The 20,511-nt window shown below is 39.8% G+C and overlaps 2 protein-coding genes across 2 annotated transcripts; both read right to left on the bottom strand.

Moving 5' to 3' along the window:
• Positions 1 to 431: 431 nt before the first annotated feature.
• On the bottom strand, positions 432 to 11,946 carry cbln13 (cerebellin 13). The gene is made up of 6 exons (XM_073873532.1): positions 11,692 to 11,946; positions 3,993 to 4,100; positions 3,838 to 3,904; positions 1,338 to 1,433; positions 949 to 1,080; positions 432 to 841 (listed from the first exon to the last, which is right to left on the bottom strand). The coding sequence occupies exons 1-6, from the start codon at positions 11,758 to 11,760 to the stop codon at positions 564 to 566; spliced, it is 750 nt and encodes a 249-aa protein (XP_073729633.1). The 5' UTR covers positions 11,761 to 11,946; the 3' UTR covers positions 432 to 563.
• Positions 11,947 to 13,044: 1,098 nt separating this feature from the next.
• LOC129441905 (uncharacterized) lies at positions 13,045 to 19,324 on the bottom strand. Its single transcript, XM_055201677.2, has 5 exons — positions 19,234 to 19,324; positions 18,214 to 18,316; positions 18,052 to 18,123; positions 15,681 to 15,971; positions 13,045 to 14,127 (listed from the first exon to the last, which is right to left on the bottom strand). Exons 1-5 carry the CDS (start codon positions 19,234 to 19,236, stop codon positions 13,640 to 13,642), a joined length of 957 nt encoding a protein of 318 aa, XP_055057652.2. The 5' UTR covers positions 19,237 to 19,324; the 3' UTR covers positions 13,045 to 13,639.
• Positions 19,325 to 20,511: the final 1,187 nt, after the last annotated feature.

The raw sequence follows: 20,511 nt of genomic DNA on the forward strand, positions 1-20,511 counted from the left end.
AGTCCAGCTTTTCATCTGATTTCCCGAGCAGTATTCGCCAGGTCATTTAATCCTTCTCTCAGAAGGTATTGTGTGGTAGCAAAGGACAATCCTGCAAAAAAGACCTGGAAAAAGACTCAATGCAAATTCAGCTGTAGCCACCACTGCTAATGATGCAGATACACCTATCCTGGTCACTGCTTTTTCTTTAATAGCAGTAGCAATCTTTGAAGTGCCCAAATATTCTGTCAAGGGGATATTCACTTTCTCTGAAAGTCTGGTCAATGATTTATCATCTACGCCAAATGCATATAGCACCGTACAAAGAACGCTACCACAATGCCTGCATCACATGCTACTGATAGGCCAAGCACAGGGACTACTGCTATTCCTGCAGATGCAAGAGATGCAGCCCAGATTGCCATTACCAAATAAAAAACTATGAACACGAGTCAGATTTCTAAGTAACTTTAATTTTGAGCAAAGAATGTATAAAAAAGATTTGGAAAACTGTGTATATCTGCTGAAAGGAAACATTAAGAGTGTCTGTCCCTCTGGATTCAATGTGCTAGAGGATCTGACATTTACATGGGGAAAAGCAGAAAACCACTGAAACTGGTGTAACTTCCTTTATCATCATAAACCCAGCTGTTCTCCCACAACTGTGTGTAGACTTTATCACCGCTCTCCAGTGTAAGAACAACACCATTGCTGCCATTAGCATTGCTCTCAGCTTTTAGAGAAAACACAGAACACTGAAGTTGATCATTCTTATATAGACTGACTCCCATTTGGTTACCAATGTGAGAATGAGCATAAAATCTGAAGAAATAAACTCCTTTTACTGGTGCTGTAAAAATACCTGCAAGAAAAAAACATTTAAATTCAGGAACCTTGAAAAATGTGTATTTCACTTCACATATACATGTACTTTATATCACACAAGCATGTAGGAATGACATAGATTACCATTGTTCGAGGTATATGCATTTCCGGTGTTAGTGAAGACTTTTTGGTAGACCAGAGTCCTTCGATCATCAAAGGGTCCAGTATGTTGTAATTCAGATGCCAAAAGCCCAGCTGAAAATGCAACCTTTTTGGCTGTAAACAGGTAAGCGGACTTAATGGTTTTATTTAGGGAAAGATTAAAACATAACAGTAAATTTATTTTCAGCTTAATATACATAATCTTATTACATTGCATGTTTACATTGGTTGTAAAATAGAAGTAATTCAATGTCAAAATGATAAAGGTAACTATAAAAGAAAAAGACAACAAATAACTGGAAAAATAAAGAAGTAAAAAAGATTATATTTAGATAAAATCACATGCACTGTTATTGAACTAGAGTTTTAACCTTCATTCTCTTGCTTCAATTCTTTCAGAGTTTTCTCTGTGACTCTCAATCTTTCTTCAATGTCCTTGACTTTTTCTGGTGTAATTAAATTTTGAGCTAGTGAAGAGACACAAAGCAATAAAAAACATCTTTAGAGCTCCAAGCACATTCATAGATACATTCTTACTATTTGTATATCTAATAGTGCTTGTGGTGTAAGTTAACTTTTGTTTGGATCAGGCTTATTCACAATTCAGAATTGAATTGAGAATGACTCCTGAATTCCAATTCAAATCTTGAATTTTAATTGAATTTGAATTGATGTCAAAAACAGGATCTAGAATTACAATTCGAATTTGAATTAAAGGAAGCAGAATTGCAATTCAATAGAAATTCATATACATATTATACAGCAAGTGAAGTGTTAAAAATGAAGCTTTTAGTATATGTCAGATATGATTGCATTACATATTGTATTATATTAGTTTGAACTACTTGTACAGATTACAATAAAATGAAATGTTTTCCCCTTAGCAATTAATGTTAGAAACTCTAGTCACTTAAATAATTAATTTAGATTTTTTATAATTGTAATTTTGTGGAACATGATGGAACATGACTGCATTTTCCCAAAATGCTTTACTTTAACCAAGTATTTAAAATGGTTGCCAAACAATTTTCCAAAGTAACTTTCCTAACGATAAATGTATGTGAGATTCTTTCCGTTGTGTGACTTGTGGAACTTCTTTGAATTGCCATGAATTTAATTCCACTTTCTGTCATTCCAATTCAAATTCAACTTCCTGTAGGGCCGAGTCAATTCAAATTCCAATTCATGAATTGAATGGAGGCCAATTCTGAAATTCGCGTTCCCGTCTAAAGGGTAAAAACACAACAATTCTGCTCACGGTGGCTCTCGTCACTGCACGTGTTTACGTCACAGGCATGCCCCAGTTCAGGAAAATAACAACAAACATGTCAGATTTTGCCATACGTCGGACCTTCAAGTTGCCATAACAGCTCTGAAAAATATACAAGAGTCTTTCCAACAGTTGTACGAAATATTCACAGGTAGTATTACTGATCAAAGAAGGCGCATTCATTTCCTGTATCAAATTGTTGATGCGCCAATTCATCGGAGGCAAACCAGACGGCTTTGGATGAGACCTGGGAGAACAAGGAAGAAGGTTGTACACAGGTGCGTGGACTTGTTGTTGTTGTGTGTCAGTGCTTCACATTGCCACCTAGCCGTCTGGAGTGCATACTACATCGAATAACACACACTTTGTGTCACCATATGCATGCAGATCCAACCCCAAAACGATTGTATAAACATGGAATAAAAAGTGATAATGCAGCGCCTTTTGTGCTTTTTCTTCAGATCGTTTAATGTAAATGTAGCCTAAAGCCCGGGATACATTGCACGATTATTGGCTGTCCCAGATGAAAGATTGGCATCGTGAAACAATCGTCGCGATTTCTGTGATCGTGGTGCCTCTTCATCAGTGATCCTATGTCGTATATTGAGAGAGGGGTTCAAAGGCGCCCGTTTTCCTGGTCTTGCGTCCAAAGATAGCCTACGATAGTTTTCTGACAGTGTCAGAAATTCAGCATGATCAATGCACAGTGTGTTTGCTGCTACGACCTGTGTACTGGTATTTGTTTACCACGAGCGCATGCTGGTGACGCTGCGCTAACGTGTGACGCAGCGTTCGAAGCTTCCGTGTCATCATCGTACAGTCTACATGCCTGTCGTGCCCGAGTTTAAGCGATCCATGTCGCACAGTGTGATAAGTTAATGATCTTATAGGAGTGCAAAAATCTTGCAGTGTATTCCAGGCTTAAGATCAAGTGCTGCATTTTTAAAAATATGTGCAACATCGAAATGTGTTTCTAAAGTAATTCTAGAGACGTTCGTGAATGATTCGGCCATGTCTCAGGCATCCGGTTCCACTTATATAGTGTGCCTCTTATTGTGGCGAAATCTCCAAGCCAATAAATGTGACCCGAAACGTAATTGGTTGCTTTTTGTGTCAGTCATGTGGCCTCTTGGGTGGTCCTTGGTCATTCAAGGCGACCATGGCTCAACTGACCTTCGATATGAAGAAATTTTTTAAAGGTGCAATCAGGGAGTTGTAGCGGCAGCTAGTGGTAAGAGTGTAAATTACAACCAAAGGCTCAGTCCAAAAGTCACCTGTCCTTTTCGAAGTGCATATTAAAGCTATGGTAGCCGCCACAGGACAAACACGTCATCGTCTGAGACAACGTAGGGATAAAACATGCTCTGTAGAACAGTTTGTCCGTTTATGGCTACTTTAGAAACATGACGGCGACTTCCATAAGGGGTTAATTGAACGGCTCATTTTAAGGTAATAAAAACATGTTTATTATGTACATCATCACTGAAAACATCGTTATGTATATTATATTGCATTTCTGTCAAGAGATCCTCTTAAATTTTACACATTAAACCTTTAAAGAAAAATGCTATTCCACAATCATTTGTAGAAGAAAAAATAACCTGGGTCTCCTCTGATTCCTCTGAGTCCAAGTGGCCCAGGTACTCCTGCGTTACCTGGTGGTCCCTGCACTCCTGAGAATAAAATCAAATCATTCTCCAGATCTCTGTGTTTACATGTAAAGCACTGACCCGATCACTTCAGACATTTATTCATTCACTCCTCGATCTCCCTTCTCTCCTTTAGGTCCACTGTTTTGAGCCAATAGTTGTTGTCTGAACTGAAGCAGCAGAAGGACACTGATGTACGGCTTCAACCCCAACACCTGATAGTTCACAGTGGGAAAACCTTAGACACCATTACTTTTAAATAAATAGCATTTTATTTTGTGTTTTTAAAGCAAATATTCGCAAATATTCACAAAAGAAAACTTCATGTCTCATGATAATATTGAGGAAATTAACTCCAGATATGTGTGACTTGTAAACAGGAAACGTCTGTCTCATGGCACAAGACACAACTTACATAAAGTCTTTTCCTTAACAACATTTTAAAGCTTGTTCAGTTCAGAAGCAGCTTTTATACCTTAATTTAGTTCATTATACGTAATTTGAATACTTTATTACTGTTTTATGCATATTTTACTCTTCATCGTTTCATTTAAATATGTATGCAAGTCCTCCAAGATCCTGAAGACCACAACAAACTCTTTGTTTGTGTGTATGTGCACACTTAAGCAAATAAAAGCCATTTGATTTAGATTGTAAAGATGTAATTCACTACAGTAAATTATTCAATGCACAGTCATTTAAATGTATCTCAGATGAGCTTTTCTTTTGTATTTTAACATTACAGTAAACAAGTTTAACAGCACACAGTATTTAGACTGTAGTCATTATAAGTAGGTGTTAGTTTTGCTTATAACAAAAACTTTGTGTTGCAACATTTTGATAGTTCACTTTAATAAATAAGCTCATATAACCATTCCTGTTTTTACTAAATCTTATATTGTTTTCATTTATTTTGAAATAGCATTCATTACATACCATTTTAGTGCAGAAGATCACACCCAACGATAGATGTCCAAGTTATCAAAATCACACAAGTGACTGTACAGAGGAGATTCTTGTTTAAACTGATGTTGTGAGAAACTGACCCACCTCTCAGATACACTCACAGCATAATGTGCACATTGTGCAATGCACTTTTAGACTTGACACCACACCATCACATGATAAAACTACAAAAAAAATAATGAATGAAAAAAAACATCAAGTCCTAAAGAGGATCTAATTGTCATGGTCCGATCAGCCTTGTAGATGTTTTTTTGGTTGAGTGTCTTGTGACAGAGCATGAAGTCTGGATTCAGATTCAGTCATACTTTGGGTCTTGTTGTCACGACTCGGTTAATACCGGAAAGTGGAAACAAAAGGATGAACCCAAACGCAGAGGAATGTATGAAAAATATAACTATGTATTAACAGAAATAAAAGAAACACCCGCGAGGGGGTAAAACAAGGGATAACAAAACAATGTGATGAAACACAAATAGAACACGGGAATAATTGAACAGGTCACTGAATACATCAAGACAGAAATACGACAACGCACGCACACCACACAGAGAATACGAGGGCATTAAATAGACAGCACACCAATGGGGAACAGGTGAACATAATTAATCACGTAAGACACGAGTACGTAAGGGAGTAGGGTGAAAGTGACAAGACACTGGGATGATGTGAAAACACACACGTGTTCCCACGTAAACACAATGCTGCCATAGTCTTGCCCACTAACATCCGACCTGGACTATAACCAAGGTCAGGCAAGACCATGACAGCCACAAAACACTGGGAACACGTGTCACACATACATGATGTGAAACACACGTGTTCCCACGTAAACACAACGCTGCCATGGTCTTGCCCTCTAACATTCAACCTGGATACTACCCAAGGTCAGGCAAGACCATGACAGCCACAAAACACTGGGAACATGTGGAAGCCACACACAATATGCCTCCACATGCTCCCACACAGAACATAGTACTGTCATGGTCTTGCCAGATACACTCAAACCTGAGTCTAGTGCAAAATATCTGGCCAGCCCATGACACTTGTCCGTTGCTTGTTGTGAACACATAGACTTTGAGGTTTCATGATGGCATATGTTCTTGTTTTGTGTTATATTGGAGGATGAAGATTCCAGCACTTATTGTTTGTCAAGTAGTTGAAACTGTGAGAAACTGGCCATAGAGTTGGGGTTAGGATCCATGCTGTCAATATTTGACTATTCAGTGTACGGCTGTAAAAAACAGTAACACTTTAAATGATAAAAAACAACAGCTTATTGCAAACAGTTTTAGTAAAATTTAAAGCACTTGTTTGCAGTGCAGCTGCCCAACATGATAAACATTAATTTAATAAAACTGCTAACACAATGACATAACAAATAAAGGCGATGTTACTTGTTTGTGTATATTTAACTGTAATGTTACTTAATAGTAAATATATATTTGACGGTCAGATGAATGCATTTTGTGTGAATATTACACATATTTCTAATAGTGTATTAATACTGCAGATTTGTATAGTTACTTATATCTTAAATGAAACATTATTTGATTTCTATTTCACATATGATATGATGTGGATCATTTTGGTTACAACCAACATCATCCCAAAAACCTGAATCCACTGTGAGAGCGTCACAGGTCGGGGCGGACCACAGATGTAACAAGCCACGCCCCTTCCTAGTTTCCACCTCGAGGAGGTCTCAAAGCCAACCCAATGACCAGACAACACAAGCGCAAGTATCAATTTAAAATGCAACTTTATTTAAATAAGAATTTGGGGAAAGGGAAAAGGGGGGAGTTAAAAGGTTTTCTCTTCTGTCCTCCAGGTGGGCCGGACAGGGGGAGAGGTGCCAAGTGCCAGGGATCCAAGGCACCGCTGCGGGGCGGGGGGAGACAAGGGAACAAGGCTCCTACGCCTTGTTTTCTTGATCCTGTGGCGCCCTCCTCTTCTCCTGGAGGCAGATTAAAGGAAAAGTATATTACAGGTGGGTTCAGTACAGTAACTGTCCGACACTTATCTCACGTCCGGTCAGTCCGTCCCTCGCCTCTGTCGTAGCGTTCAAGCAAGGTAGGTTCTCCCAGGCGACTGGGCTCGCCCTCTTTTTTTCCGCCAACGTGCAACTGTAAACACAGAGTATTACTTGACAGTGGCTAAGACTTTGTTTCTCTCTCACCCAGATAACTCGTAGCAGTGCGCAAGGTAAGTACTTCACAGGTGCTGAACTCGGACTCTGTCTCCTTCTGCAGGCTTATATCTGTAACACAGAGGATCACTTTGACAGGTAACTGAGACTTTTGTTCTCACCCAGGTATCTCGTAGCAGTGTGCAAGGTAAGTATTTCACAGGTGCTGCACTCGGACTCTCTCCTTCTGCAGGCTTCACTCTGGCGGCTCGTAGCAAAAAGCAGAGGTAAGTAAATAATCAATAACTACGTCTCGTGTAGTCGTTCTCTTAGCTGGTAATAACTTTAGCATTCAACAGGCAATTCGATTTCATTTACGGCTTGTGGATGGTGGACTTACGGCGACTGCACTGTCTGTAACCAGTCGGTAGGTGTACTCACAGACCTTGGTGTAGTAGAACGTTGTGGCACAAGCCTACCCAGAGGCCTCTTGTCCTTCAGGGGGACCCTTTCGCTGTCACGCCGAGCCGAACGCTTCCCTCTCCTCTCTTCCACTTACAGCCACAAAGAAATGGACAGGGACACACCTTTGAAGAGGCTCCGTGGCGGGTAAGGTTAATCCACACTACTCTCTTTACAGCAGTACAGTTTCTTTCTTCGTACACATAAAGCACGTTTTGATGTTTCTTTTATTTACTCACACAGACCAGTCACACAGACCGCCTCCACCGAGTCAATGCAAATCCAAAGAATCACCAAAAAGGGAACGCCACACCTGGTGTGTCAATACAGGGGTCACGAGCAGCATATATTAATAGTTTTGTTTCTCGACTTCCACAGCCTCCCGTTCTCCCACGGTAAGTTCAGTCAAGGGGGCTACTGACAGCGTAAACACAGCATCACACTGCACAAAATTTAAGTGTACACTCACAGCAAAGACACAGACTCACCCACAGCACTTCTCACACTCTACGTGCAAAATAAGGTCGTCGCCCCGTCTTCCTAGAACTGTCCCCGGGACCGGTTGGGTGTTGTAAGAAGGGAAGTCAATAGGTGTACGTCGCTGCCGCGGCTCCTTACTCCTCCCTGGGTCGTTACTTCCCGGCTCTCCCACCACTCTGCTCCATGGTAGGGCCGCTAACCTGATTGCTGAAGACTCACAATACGCATTGCACAGCACACTTTCCACAATAATTCTCTGTATAATAATCCAAGTACTCACAATGAACGATGATGCTCTTCCCTTCGTTCCTTTTCCTTGTATTTATAAAATTCCTTTGCTCACCATACTTCCCGGCTCACCCACCCTTCTGCTCCGTGGTAGGGCCGCTAACCTGGTTGCTCAAGACTCACACACGTTGAATGATGTACGTTCCACAATAACACGCAGTACAATGCCCCAAGTACTCACAGAGGTTAACGATTCTCTTCCTTGTTTCCTTCTCCTCAGGGCGGACAAAATCCTCTTCACTGCGTTCTTAATCCACGGCCGAAAGTCTTCCTCGACAGCACTTCTGGTGAGTCGTTTCCTCAACAAACACTCAAATACATCGATGATGCATGCAGGTTATTTCATTTGGAAACATCCACAAATGAATGATATACTCAGCCCCGTGCTCCGTATCCTTCTCCGCTTCTTTGTTCAGAAAACATCAATCCCTGCCGCTATCCAACGTGACTTCGCCCAGACCTTTACTCTGTACACCGGAACGGTTTGTCAGCACATCCGACCACACCGCAGCACTGCTACCAAAACACAACAACCACCCTTTGCGTGTTTGAAGCTCTCTTTATATCCCACGCCTTCTTCACATTGTCCAATCCCCAGGCGCTACATTTAGTTACTCACACCTGCGTTAAATCCGGCTTGATTTGACTCCCGGCATTTACCGGAAGTTCTGGTGTTTTCACTCTCTCGTCCGGGTGGGAACACCTCCGGGCGGAACCAATCTTCCCTACTTTTGGTTCCGCCCCTTGAAATCGTCACCGTGTGACATCCTCCCACGCCAATCCGTTCTAGTCCCTAGAACGCCTTCTCGTCGTCCACTCACCATAGCGTGTAGGGGGGCGGCTTCGGTTCTCCCGCTGGGATCGCCTAGGGGGCGAATTGGACTCGGCTCGGGCTGGCATGTCTTCAGGTCCCCTCGGAACGGCCTGAGCTGGCACATTCCCTGGATCTCTTGGGACCACAGCCCACCCTCCGATCCAGGGGGCTACTGGCGCTGGCTCCTTTGGAGCTTCTTCCGCAGGGCTCGGATAGTTTGGACAAGGGCGAATCATGTTGCGGTGGACCACCCGGTCGGGCCTGGGTTTCCCCTCGAGCCGGATTGTATACACTGGCAGCCCAGGTCGCTGCTGACTTTGGACTACGTACGGGGTGGTCTCCCAACGATCGCTCAACTTCCCCTTGCCTTGCCGCCGATTGTCCCGTACCAGGATTCTTTCACCGGGAAGTAGAGGAGCGTCCCGGGCCATCCGGTCATACAGTTTCTTGTTCTTGACTCCAGCTGTCTGTATCCGCTTCGTAACCTGCTCATAGGCGAAGTGTAGGCGCTAGTGGTGGCGTCCCACCCACTCTGTCAGGCTCACGTCCTCCTGGCTCACTGTCACTCCCAACATCAAGTCCGTGAGCATCCGGACATGTCTGCCAAACATCCGGTAAGTGGGGGCGTACCCCGTAGTGCTATGCACACTGTTGTTGTAAGCTTGGAGTAAGTTAGGCAAGGCACTCACCCAATCGTCTTGTCGTCTTTGTTCCAGGGTCCCCAGTAGACCTAGCAAGGTCTGGTTGAACCTCTCACATCTGCCGTTCCCCTGGGGGTGATCCGATGTCGTGTGCGTCTTCGTACAACCGTACAATTGGCACAGCTCCCAGATTACCTGTGATTCGAAGTTTGCCCCTTGATCCGAATGCAGGAACTCGGGGCATCCGAATGTCTGAAAGACAGTCCTCCATAATGCCGTGGCAGGGGTGCTCGGCGTCTGATCTAGAGTGGGGATAGCCCAGGCGTACTTTGTAAACAAGTCAGTGACCACAAGGATGTTCTGGTAGCGGTCCATGGGTCGACCCAGCGTCAAGAAATCCATGGCCATGATGTGGAGGGGGGCCTTGGCATTGATGGGGACCATCGGGGCCCTGGTTTCCTGTCGAGATTTGAACAGAGTACATCTGGGACATGCCTGAATAAAGGTACTCACCGACGCCTCCAGTCCCGGCCAGTAGAAATGCCTGCGCAGAAGGGACACAGTCCTCTCCTGTCCCTGGTGTCCCATCTGATCGTGGTACGCCGAAATGATACACTAACAGAACATTTGCATGTACACTTGAAGTATAAGTCTAGAAAACTACTAGTATACTCATGAGTTCACTTGTAGAACAGAAGAAGTAATTGTGCACTAGTTGTACACTTAAAGTTGACTACTCTTACACTTATAGTACACTTAGAAGTATACTTTTATATACTAAAAGTGGGCCAGTTTATGTGGCTAACATAGCAACATTTTTAGGGGGGCTGAGAAGAATTTTGGCTAAAGCCCCCCTAAAAATGGCATACCGACACTCCTGGACTCAAGCATTTGCGTTCTTACCACTTAATCCACTGGCTACTGTACCTACTCAATGCTTTTAGCACTATTTCCTGGCAAAGCAATTGTTCCAATTTACTTTCACCATTTAATCTGATTAGCAAAACTGTCAAATAAGGCCATCAGAAACAAAGTATTTTTGTCCAACCTTTCTGGAAGTAGGCCTCTCAAAACTTGCAACTTTGGCATTCAGATGCTGATTCTCAGATTTTAGAGATGGCACTTTTGAAACTCAATTTCAGGATGGCTGATGGCTGAAACTCAATTACAAGATGGCTGATATTTCCATGTTTAATGCCTGATGTGCATTATTAAAATGTTAAACCCACAAACATTGTGTCCAGGATTGCCTGGTACTCCACCATTAAGCAGGACAGTTTAGGTTTTGAAGTTCAGCTCCATGCTAAAGTCCAGACTGAAACATCAGAACAATAAGGTAAACTGGCTCCATCTGCTGATGTAAAGTGGGAAAATGCTTGTTTTATAAAAAAGATTTACCAATGATCTAGTTAAAGGTGCAATTTGTAGAATGATCAAAACAAAAACAATGATGCAGATTAATGACGCTCTGAAGCAGCCTGAAATTATGGGATTTTTTGTCTTAAACTCAACCGCTGATGGCCATCAATCAGATGGGACAAGAAATCATGTTGACGGATGAGGTAAAGTAATCAAGTTTTATAAATGTTGCGTTTGATGACATCATTTTATTTCATTATGTAAGGTTTCATGTAATGTTCAAAACTAAATTGTTAGTCATGTTACAGTATTAGTCCAACTCGAATGTTGTGTTAACACAGCACAGAATTAAGTGTTCAGATCAACAAACTTACAATCTACAATGATTTTTCACATATGTATTGACAGTACAATTCTTATTGTGAGTTTATGATGTAAAATTATGATAAGTACACTGTGACTGTATAGCAACAAACTCTATCCAATACAGGATTTAGTGACCATTTTGACATGACACCTTTGAGTGTTGTGTATGTTATATTGCAGTACAATACCTCTTGATGTGCACTATATCGTCCACGGGAAGACGCACTGATTACAGTCTACAAACTAATATTGTGATTGATATAATAACAGAAGATTTTTGAAGGGTACGAATCAAAACAACTCACCTGTCGCGTAAAACACAAGCAAGATCGGCATCTCTGTCTAGTTGAAGGTTGCCGTAAAGCTCTCTCCATCCAGATAATGCAACACCGATATTGATCCTCATTCTTTCTCTCTTCTTTGTCCCAAACTCTTCTTGGGTCGTTTGGTTGGCCTGTATGCTTATGGGAGCTCTCTGATGACACAACCAACGGCAGACGGTAAAGAGTAATCCTAGTCCATAAACAAGCGAGTAGCCATAGACGAACATCATAGACGAACCATTTCTCGGGATAAGGGTGTTCGTCAGTTAGGACCCCGATTGGTACCTAGCACTAATGCCTGTTCAAAAATTTGTCATTGCGATATCTCGTCTGCGTTAGCGTCTTAGCGAACTAGCAAGCTAATTATGTTGTACAAAATAGAAGCATACTAATTTTTTTAAATAAAAGTTAACAAAAAAATAATATAATAAACTAATATTCATGTTGCAGACACATCAGTACTTTGTGTCATCATCTGCTTTACAAAAACAAAACTTTTTTTTGTAAATTATTAAGATACCTTACAAAATGCATTTTTTTAATAGTTAAAGTGTAGTAATCGTGGCTTATAAATTATAATTTTAATGTGTGATTCAGCTATGTAGTAATCGTGTTTTGTATAAGTAATTTATTAACTTTACACAGTACAAAAGTTGAAAGGGTACAGTATAATAATCTAAATAATAAAATGACACAAGCAATGTGTAGATCTCCCCCCTATAGCCTTATTTATATACTACTATATGAAAACTAACATTTAAAAGACATCAATTGTAATTTTAACAACGTTCTAACTACATAAATCATAACGCGATTTTGTAAGGCGCTAAGAAAACTACCCATGAGGAGTTTTTCAGCCAATGGAAATTCCGCGGGGGTCCTAGGGGAGACCGAATTGCCAGGGTGGACCGAATTGCTCACGACACCGCCCTTGTTGTCTGCAATGTTAATCTGCAATACTGCGATTATCCACTAGATGGCACTTGCCAAATTTATGAAATTTTTCTACCTCTATATATGTTTTGATAATCATTCTGGATCTGATATCTAACAAAATTCCTTAAAAAATGCTATTATTTCAGCTTTTTGCTAAAAAAATTATTTAAAGACAAATACCCATATTTAAGAATTTATAAGAAGAGAAAAAATATAGATAGGATGGAACTCTCTTCTGTTTTGTTATTTTGTTTATTGTTTGTTTGAAAGCAGAGGGTCTGTTCTTTCATTTGATATATTTTGTATGTTTATATTTGTTTAGAAGAAACTTTTGTAGAAATCACAAAAATGCTGGTTGGCAACATTTCAAAAATATCTGGCAATGAATGAGTTAAAACCTAATTTAAATCCACTGGACGTGTTTTCGGGAACAGAGAAATTCCTTTTACAAAATGTTGCAAATAAACATTGATGTAACTCTAGAGTTTATATACATTTCCTACATGATGTGACACAGCCATACAATTTATCTGTAGTCAGAACTAAGATTTAGATAGATAGCATTTTCTTTATTGCTTAATTGAACATAAATTACCAAAATCCAACATTAGTCCCATGAGGATTGCAATGCTGCAACATATCTGCCTCATGAAAAGGTGAACAGACAAACTTGCATATATTTATGCACAGTAATTTAATAATCTTTTATATAGAAAACTATTTGTTTCAATGAAGACATCTTACTGAATAAAGTATTTGAGCATTTGAGTTGAACTAAGAACTATGATAATTTCAATAACTTAGAGAGGATGCTAATGTTTTGCAAATTCATAAACAAACATTGTTGGGACTGTAAGCAAAATGTAATTATCTTTAAATGTGACAGATCAGTTTTTATCATAATTATTCTAAAGCCCACATGACAATGCATAAAAGCCAGCCAGTTCACTGAAATTAGTTTTCTTGATTTAAGTTTGATGCACACTAAAATTCACTATTCATGTGTTGCTATGCTATTTTTTACTATTTCACACATAATAGGACGTGGTTGATAACAACTGGCAACATCCCAAAGTCCAGACTCCAATATAATTGTACCACAGTGTTGTGTTTTCTTATAATTATGAGGTTGACCAAAAGCCCAGTTGGTAAAAGTCAAGAGTTTACCATCAATGTCCACAAACTGTCCCTCTTTATCTCTGTCTGTGACTCCAATGAATGGCTTTTTACTTAAACCACTGGCTATCACTACTTTATGTAAAGCTTGATTTTCAACAGCATTTCTTGCTAAAGCAATCGTTCCACCAACTTCCTTGCAGATTTGAATCCCCTCATCAAATGTTTTCACAATCCCATCATAAACAAAATATTTCTGCCCGACTTTTCTGAATGTACCAAAACTCGCGGCTTTCTCCATCATGACAATTGTAGCAGATAGATCTTGAATTAGAGATTTTAGGTATGTGAAATCATCTCCATTGCCTGCAAACAGAACAGTAACATTTGTAACAAAATGCTTTTAAAGTCATTGTCTGAAATTTCCATGATGGGATGGTTTTAGTGTGGAACATGAAAATTATCATAATATTCCAATTGTAAAAGGGTCATATTATGCCTTTTTTAAATCTTGAAATGTAGTTGAATACTTTTTTTGGTTGATTGTTTAAAAATGTAGCTTCTCTTTGAGTAAACAGTAGTGATGGTCAACCCGGATCTTTTTAAGGATTCTGGTTATTCTGAGTCACTCACTAATATGATCCGGGTTGTGCGAGTCACTTGAGTCACTTGAATCACTTGGTCAAAATATGCCAGTGCCAATCGCTAATACTAATGCCAACCAAGCAACTCAGATCACGCATGCAGCTACGAGTCTACGACTCCTCTGCTCGCAAAAAAAGGGCTCATGTGACCTGAGGAACTTGTAAAAAAACATGCATGTCCGGCGTGGTAACATTATCAATAACATAATTGTAAAAGTTCGGTGTGTGTTTTTAGTTTCATTTCATAACGATGAATATATCAACACCACATTTAAAAGATGTCAGGCTTTGTTGAATTGGGACGTGAGAGGAACGTGTCCTGTTTCAGATTGACTTACAAGATCCACGATAGGCTTCGGTTAATGCAGCCACACAGTCACTCATCCGTGCAAGGACATGATCTTGTGAGTGAGTCTTTTCTATTTTTTTATTCATCTTGTGAGTGAGTCCCAGACAGAGCCGCCCGCTACTGCATGGGTCCTGTGAGTGACTCAGTCAACAAGAGGGGCCGTGTACGTCCGTCGGTGGCGGATCTTTACAGTAGCACTGCTGCAACAGTCCTCGTATTTAAACATTTTAAACATTTGCAGCTTCTATCCAAAACATTGTGCCAGTCAAATATTGCAACAGATTAGCCTACATGAGTCAGTGGGTTAATAACACGAGCAAGGCTCGTTTCTCCTAGTCCAGGATTCAAGCTCTATGAGTTGTGTCACTCTCTGTGTGAATCCCAGAGCCGCCGACCAACTCATTGTCGCGCGCACGCATCCCTTTGTACTCGAACTCGGAGCTGCAGGAAATTACGATCCAGAATAGCAGCTTTTGGCTCACTCGGTACCCCCAGTCGACATTTGGTGATGTAAATTAACTCGTTGTTGCAAGTTATAGAACCTATGGCAGCTTATGTAGAGTTATGTGTTGTAATTCTGTTGTAAACATTTGAAGAGCTGTGTGTTTGATCCAATTTCTAATTTTTAAAGCAAAATCTGAGAGGACTCAACTGACTTGGGTTAATGGTCACTAAGGACTCATGGTTCTCGAGTCATTTTAGGGATCGGGTTGAATGATCTGAGTTTTGAGTGACTCGCTCATCACTAGTAAACAGCATCATTAACGTTCTCACAAGTAAACACCCCAATCCCCCCAGTTTGAGAACCATTGGTAACTGAAGTTTAAGAAGCATAATATGAGCATTTAAATATCTAAACTACTTATAACTTAGCCATAATGTTTGATACCTATGTGATTCAGGCATGCTAGGTGGTCCCTGCTCACCTATTCGGCCAGGTGAACCAGGGTTACCAGGTGTGCCAGGGTTACCAGGTGTGCCAGGGGTGCCAGGTCTGCCAGGGGTGCCAGGGTTACCAGGAAAGCCAGATTGTCCCACTCCCCGCTGACCTTTAAGGCCAGGTACGCCAGGAAAACCATTTAGACCAGGTGCACCAGGTTGTCCCTGCTCACCTTTTAGGCCAGGAGAACCAAGTAAACCAGGTAGTCCCACTCCTTGTTCCCCTTTTTGGCCAGGTATGCCAGGTGGTCCCTGCACACATGTAAGGCCAGGTGAGCCTGTGAAAGTAGATAGTAGTTTAAACTGGAATCACTACTCAACCAAGGTAGCAAAGTGCAGCTGTGGCCCAATACACACCTGGGTCATCAGTCCAGATCTGGCCCACACACTATTGTTTTATTGAAAAGATGAGTGTGACCAGGATTTGGCCCAGTGATTATTGAATGAAGGGCTGTGGCATGGCATTTAGTTGAATAAAACTAGAATAAAACTAAATCAATTCACATGACTAAAATATGACTAAAACTAAATTAAATTTTAGTCAAAAGACTATGGCTGAGTCCCAATTCGCATACTATCCGTCCTAAATAGTATGCAAAACTAGAATTAGTACATCCCAAATCATAGTATGTTGAAATGAATATCCCTAAGATACCCGGATGGTCTGCTATTTCCGGTTAGAATTCGAAGTGCAGATCAATGCACACTCTAATGGCTAATATTGCCCACAATCCTTTGCATGCGGGAGGGAGGAGCTTTGTGGTGATGTAAACATGGCAGCCAGATGCAGCAGCAGAGATGCGCCCTCAGCTTTTAAGTGTAAGTAGCGGTCATTGACATTTGTATGCTTTTGTAGATGCTGTAGTAACAGTCATGGTGTGCGTAACTAGGCAACCACGTTTTCGTTCCCGTTGCATGACGTCATCGAACTATGTCCCAGAACGTGCATACTCTTTTGCTACACATTTACACGTTTTTCCTCACAAAAAAAAGTTTTTCCTCACAAAAAAGGACATTCTTTTAGGTCGTAGTATAAGTAGGCAAATTGGGACTCAGCATATGACTATGTTTAATCTGTGTTTGTTCTGCCATGTCGAAATAATATTGAGGTGTTTGATTTCTTTTCTATATTAGGAAGTAAAACCTCATAAATAAACGTTCTTGTTTTTCACTGACCTACAATATCTCTTTGTGTTGAGGACAAGTGCATCTTTAAGCCAACATTCAGTACGAGTAAAATACTTAAGTTCTTTTAAATCGGGCTACTTTAATACTTTTACTCAAGTCGTATTTAAATTAGTGACTTGTAACTTGTAGTGGACAAATTTTTACAGTAAGGTATCTGTACATTTACTCAAGTATGGCTTTCAGGTACTCTTTACACCTCTGGTCGGGACTCGAGACACAATAAGCTTGACATATGTCACCCGCAAATACGCAAATGGGGCTGCTGTGAGTGCTGGCAGCATAGGGACAGCAACCTTTAAAACACGGTGGCATGACAACACTGGCCCTTGTGACCCAAAAAAAAAACAGACTTGCCCATGTTTGTCATATTTGAAAAATATGAAATATGTAAATATTAAATGATATTGATAAATATGTAAATAAATAAAAAATTGGGGGGGGTGAAAGTGTAAATCACTTGCTTACAGTAAAGATATCTCAAAGTGATGCATATCTTCAGAAAGTAGAGATTCTAAGCTTTCAGACAGTATCTTATATGTGGTACTGGGTCTATGACAGACCATTAAAAATTAATAGGAATGTTAAATCATAAGTAATTTTGGACCATGTACAGGGTCCGCAGAGTTAAACAAGTTAAAACTTGGATTCTATTGAGTAACTTTTTTATTACTTTTGCAAAACAAGTACATTCCTCACATTCTTTCTTGTAGTTCCTTCTCACATGCCTGACTGGAAGGCTCATTATGCAAGTTTTTGTTTCCTCAGATGTCAATCACAGATTATTCACAGGCTTTCACACCTTCTCCCTAAGCAAAAACTGTCTTAGAATTTCTAAATCAATGTATTGTTTTATGTGAATTAGTAGGCAGAATGATTTTCACATCATTTTAAAGAAAAAAAACTCAAGACTACTAGATCCTGTTTTAAAAAGTCTTGTGAAAACATGTTTAGTATGGGCTTTGTGGACTTATGTCAGTGATTTAAAAATGTAGATTTTTTTCTCAAAAACACAAACATTTGCATACATGTTGCTCACATATTACTGTAGCCCAATCTTTTGCCATCATTACGTTTTTAAACAACAGAACATTTGCTACTTGAGTGGGGCCATCTTGGTATTTACTACTTATAATAACCTAATATAATTCATAATGTTAAATACCGGTTTACCTGGGTCTCCTCTGTCTCCTTTAAGTCCATGTGGTCCAGGTGGTCCTGCATTACCTGGTGGCCCCTGTAATCCTGAGAATAAAAACAAATCAGTCTCCAGATCTCTGTATTTACACGTAAAGTGTTGACTCGATCACTTCACACATTTATTCATTCACTCACCTCGATCTCCCTTCTCTCCTTTAGCTTCACTGTTTTGAGCCAATAGTTGTTGTCTGAACTGAAGCAGCAGAAGGACACTGATGTACGGCTTCAACAGCAACACCTGATAGTTTACAGTGGGAAAACCTTAGACATCATTTCAACTGAGAATATACATATTCAATTTTTATATAGTTATTCTATATTAGATTCTGTGAAAAGACAAAGAAATTAGGTTGGAAGCTAAGACCCCAACAGTGCAAAAGCGACTATTGAAACTAAAGCACCATAACTGCTCTGGAATGAAGCCTCAGCTAAATAAACTGCAACTGAACTTACATGTAGATCAATACTATTATTTTATTTACACTAATTTTAAATGGATTGCATTTATTTTTTTAAAGCAAACATTCACAAAAGAAAACATAATGTCTGTCATATTGAGAAAATAAACATCAGATATGTGTGATTTGTGCTGTAAACAGGAAACGTCTGTCTCATGGCACAAGACACAACTTACATAAAGTCTTTCATAAGCAACATTTAAAGCTTGCTCAGTTCAGAACATTAAAGACAGAATTATCCTAAACAGCTTTTTCTTTCAATGTCTTGTTTCATGTATACATGTAAGTCCTCAGAGATCCTGAAGACCACAACAAACTGCACAGTTACACTATAAAAAAGTGAAAGCTGTTCCACTCAAATGTTAAGGTGTTACTACTTTATGTACATTTTTAAGTTGATCCAACTTTTACTTTTTGCAGTGTATAGGAAAAAAAATCTATTTTAGTTCAGATTAAGAAGAACTTAATTCACCAGTTTATTATTCAATGCACAGTCATTTAAATGTATCTTAGATCATTTCAGTAAACAAGTTTAACAAGTTTTTACTGTAGTCATTAAAAGTAGACATTAGCGTTGTGTATAACAAGAAACATTTTGTGGTTCACTTTATAAGCTCATCACCATTCCTGTTTTTACTGAATCTTAAGATTGCTTGCATTTGTTTTCATTTATTTTGAAATAGCATTCATTACATACCATTATACTGCAGGAGAAGATCACACAATAGATGTCCAAGTTATCAAAATCACACAACTGACAGGACAGAGGAGGCTCTTCTTGCTTGTAATTTAAGGGGATTGTTGTTGTTGATTAAACTGACAAGAAACTGAACCACCTCTCAGATATACTGCCTGCACAATGTGCACATTGTGCAATGCACTTTCAGACTTGACACCACACCATCATATCACATTACACTTCACTCTAAGAGACATAAACACAAATCAAACCAAACTGCCACTCAAAGCGTAAATGGTTTTAATTTAATTTGTCACTCATTTTGCATGTTTGTTATTATGTTCACTGTTTAACTATGTTGCAATGGTTACAGGCAAATATGATAAACATTTATTTAATAAAACTGATAACACAATGATAAAACGAATAAAGGAGATATATTGCTTGTTTGTGTGTATATTTAACTGTATTGTTATTTAATAGTAAATATATATTTTACAGTCAGATGAAAACATGCATTCTGTTTGAATATTATACAGATTTCCAATAGTGTATAAATCCTACAGATTTGTATAATTACTTACAGTTGAAAGAAAAAGTATGTGAACCCTTTGGGCTTACTTGGATTTCTTCTTAAATTGGTCATAAAATGTGTTCTGATCTTCATCTAAGTCACAACAATAGAGAAACACAGTCTGCTTAAACTAATACCGCACAAACATTATACGTTTTCATGTTTTTATTGAACACAAAATGTAAACATTCATAGAGCAAGGTGGAAAAAGTATGTGACACGTTGGGTTTAATAACTGATTGACCCTCCTTTGGCAGCAATAACCTCAACCAAACGTTTCCTGTAGTTGCAGATCAGACCTGCACAAAGGTCAGGAGAAATTTTGGACCATTCCTCTTTACAAAAGTGTTTCAGTTCAGCAATATTCTTGGGATGTCTGGTGTGAATCGCTCTCTTGAGGTCATGCCACAGCATCTCAATCGGGTTGAGGTCAGGACTCTGACTGGGCCACTCCAGAAGGCGTATTTTCTTCTGTTGAACCCATTCTGTTGTTTCTGGGTCGTTGTCCTGTTGCATCGTCCATCCTCTCTTAAGCTTTAGTTGGCGGACAGATGGTCTTAAGTTTTCCTGCAAACTTTGGAATTCATTTTTCCATTGATGACAGTAATCCGTCCAGGGCCTGAGGCAGCAAAGCAGCCCCAAACCATGATGCCCCCTCCATATTTCACAGTTGGGATGAGGTTTTGATGTTGGTGTGCTGTGCCTTTTGTTCTCCACACATA

This window comes from Misgurnus anguillicaudatus, chromosome 2, assembly GCF_027580225.2.
Source record: "Misgurnus anguillicaudatus chromosome 2, ASM2758022v2, whole genome shotgun sequence".
NCBI classification, from domain to species: domain Eukaryota; kingdom Metazoa; phylum Chordata; class Actinopteri; order Cypriniformes; family Cobitidae; genus Misgurnus; species Misgurnus anguillicaudatus.

Bases quoted from the DNA above. Each gene is read 5' to 3' on its own strand.
- cbln13 (XM_073873532.1), bottom strand. From the start codon at position 11,760: ATGGAGAGAGCTTTACGGCAACCTTCAACTAGACAGAGATGCCGATCT. The intron at 3,905-3,992 runs AATGAATAAATG...TTCTCAGGAGTG, and splicing joins AGAAGGGAGATCGAGGAGTG to CAGGGACCACCAGGTAACGC. The intron at 1,434-3,837 runs GTTATTTTTTCT...TCTCTTCACTAG, and splicing joins AGGAATCAGAGGAGACCCAG to CTCAAAATTTAATTACACCA.
- LOC129441905 (XM_055201677.2), bottom strand. The intron at 18,124-18,213 runs GTGAGTGAATGA...TTTTATTCTCAG, and splicing joins AGGAGAGAAGGGAGATCGAG to GATTACAGGGGCCACCAGGT. The intron at 15,972-18,051 runs GTAAACCGGTAT...CTACTTTCACAG, and splicing joins AGGAGACAGAGGAGACCCAG to GCTCACCTGGCCTTACATGT.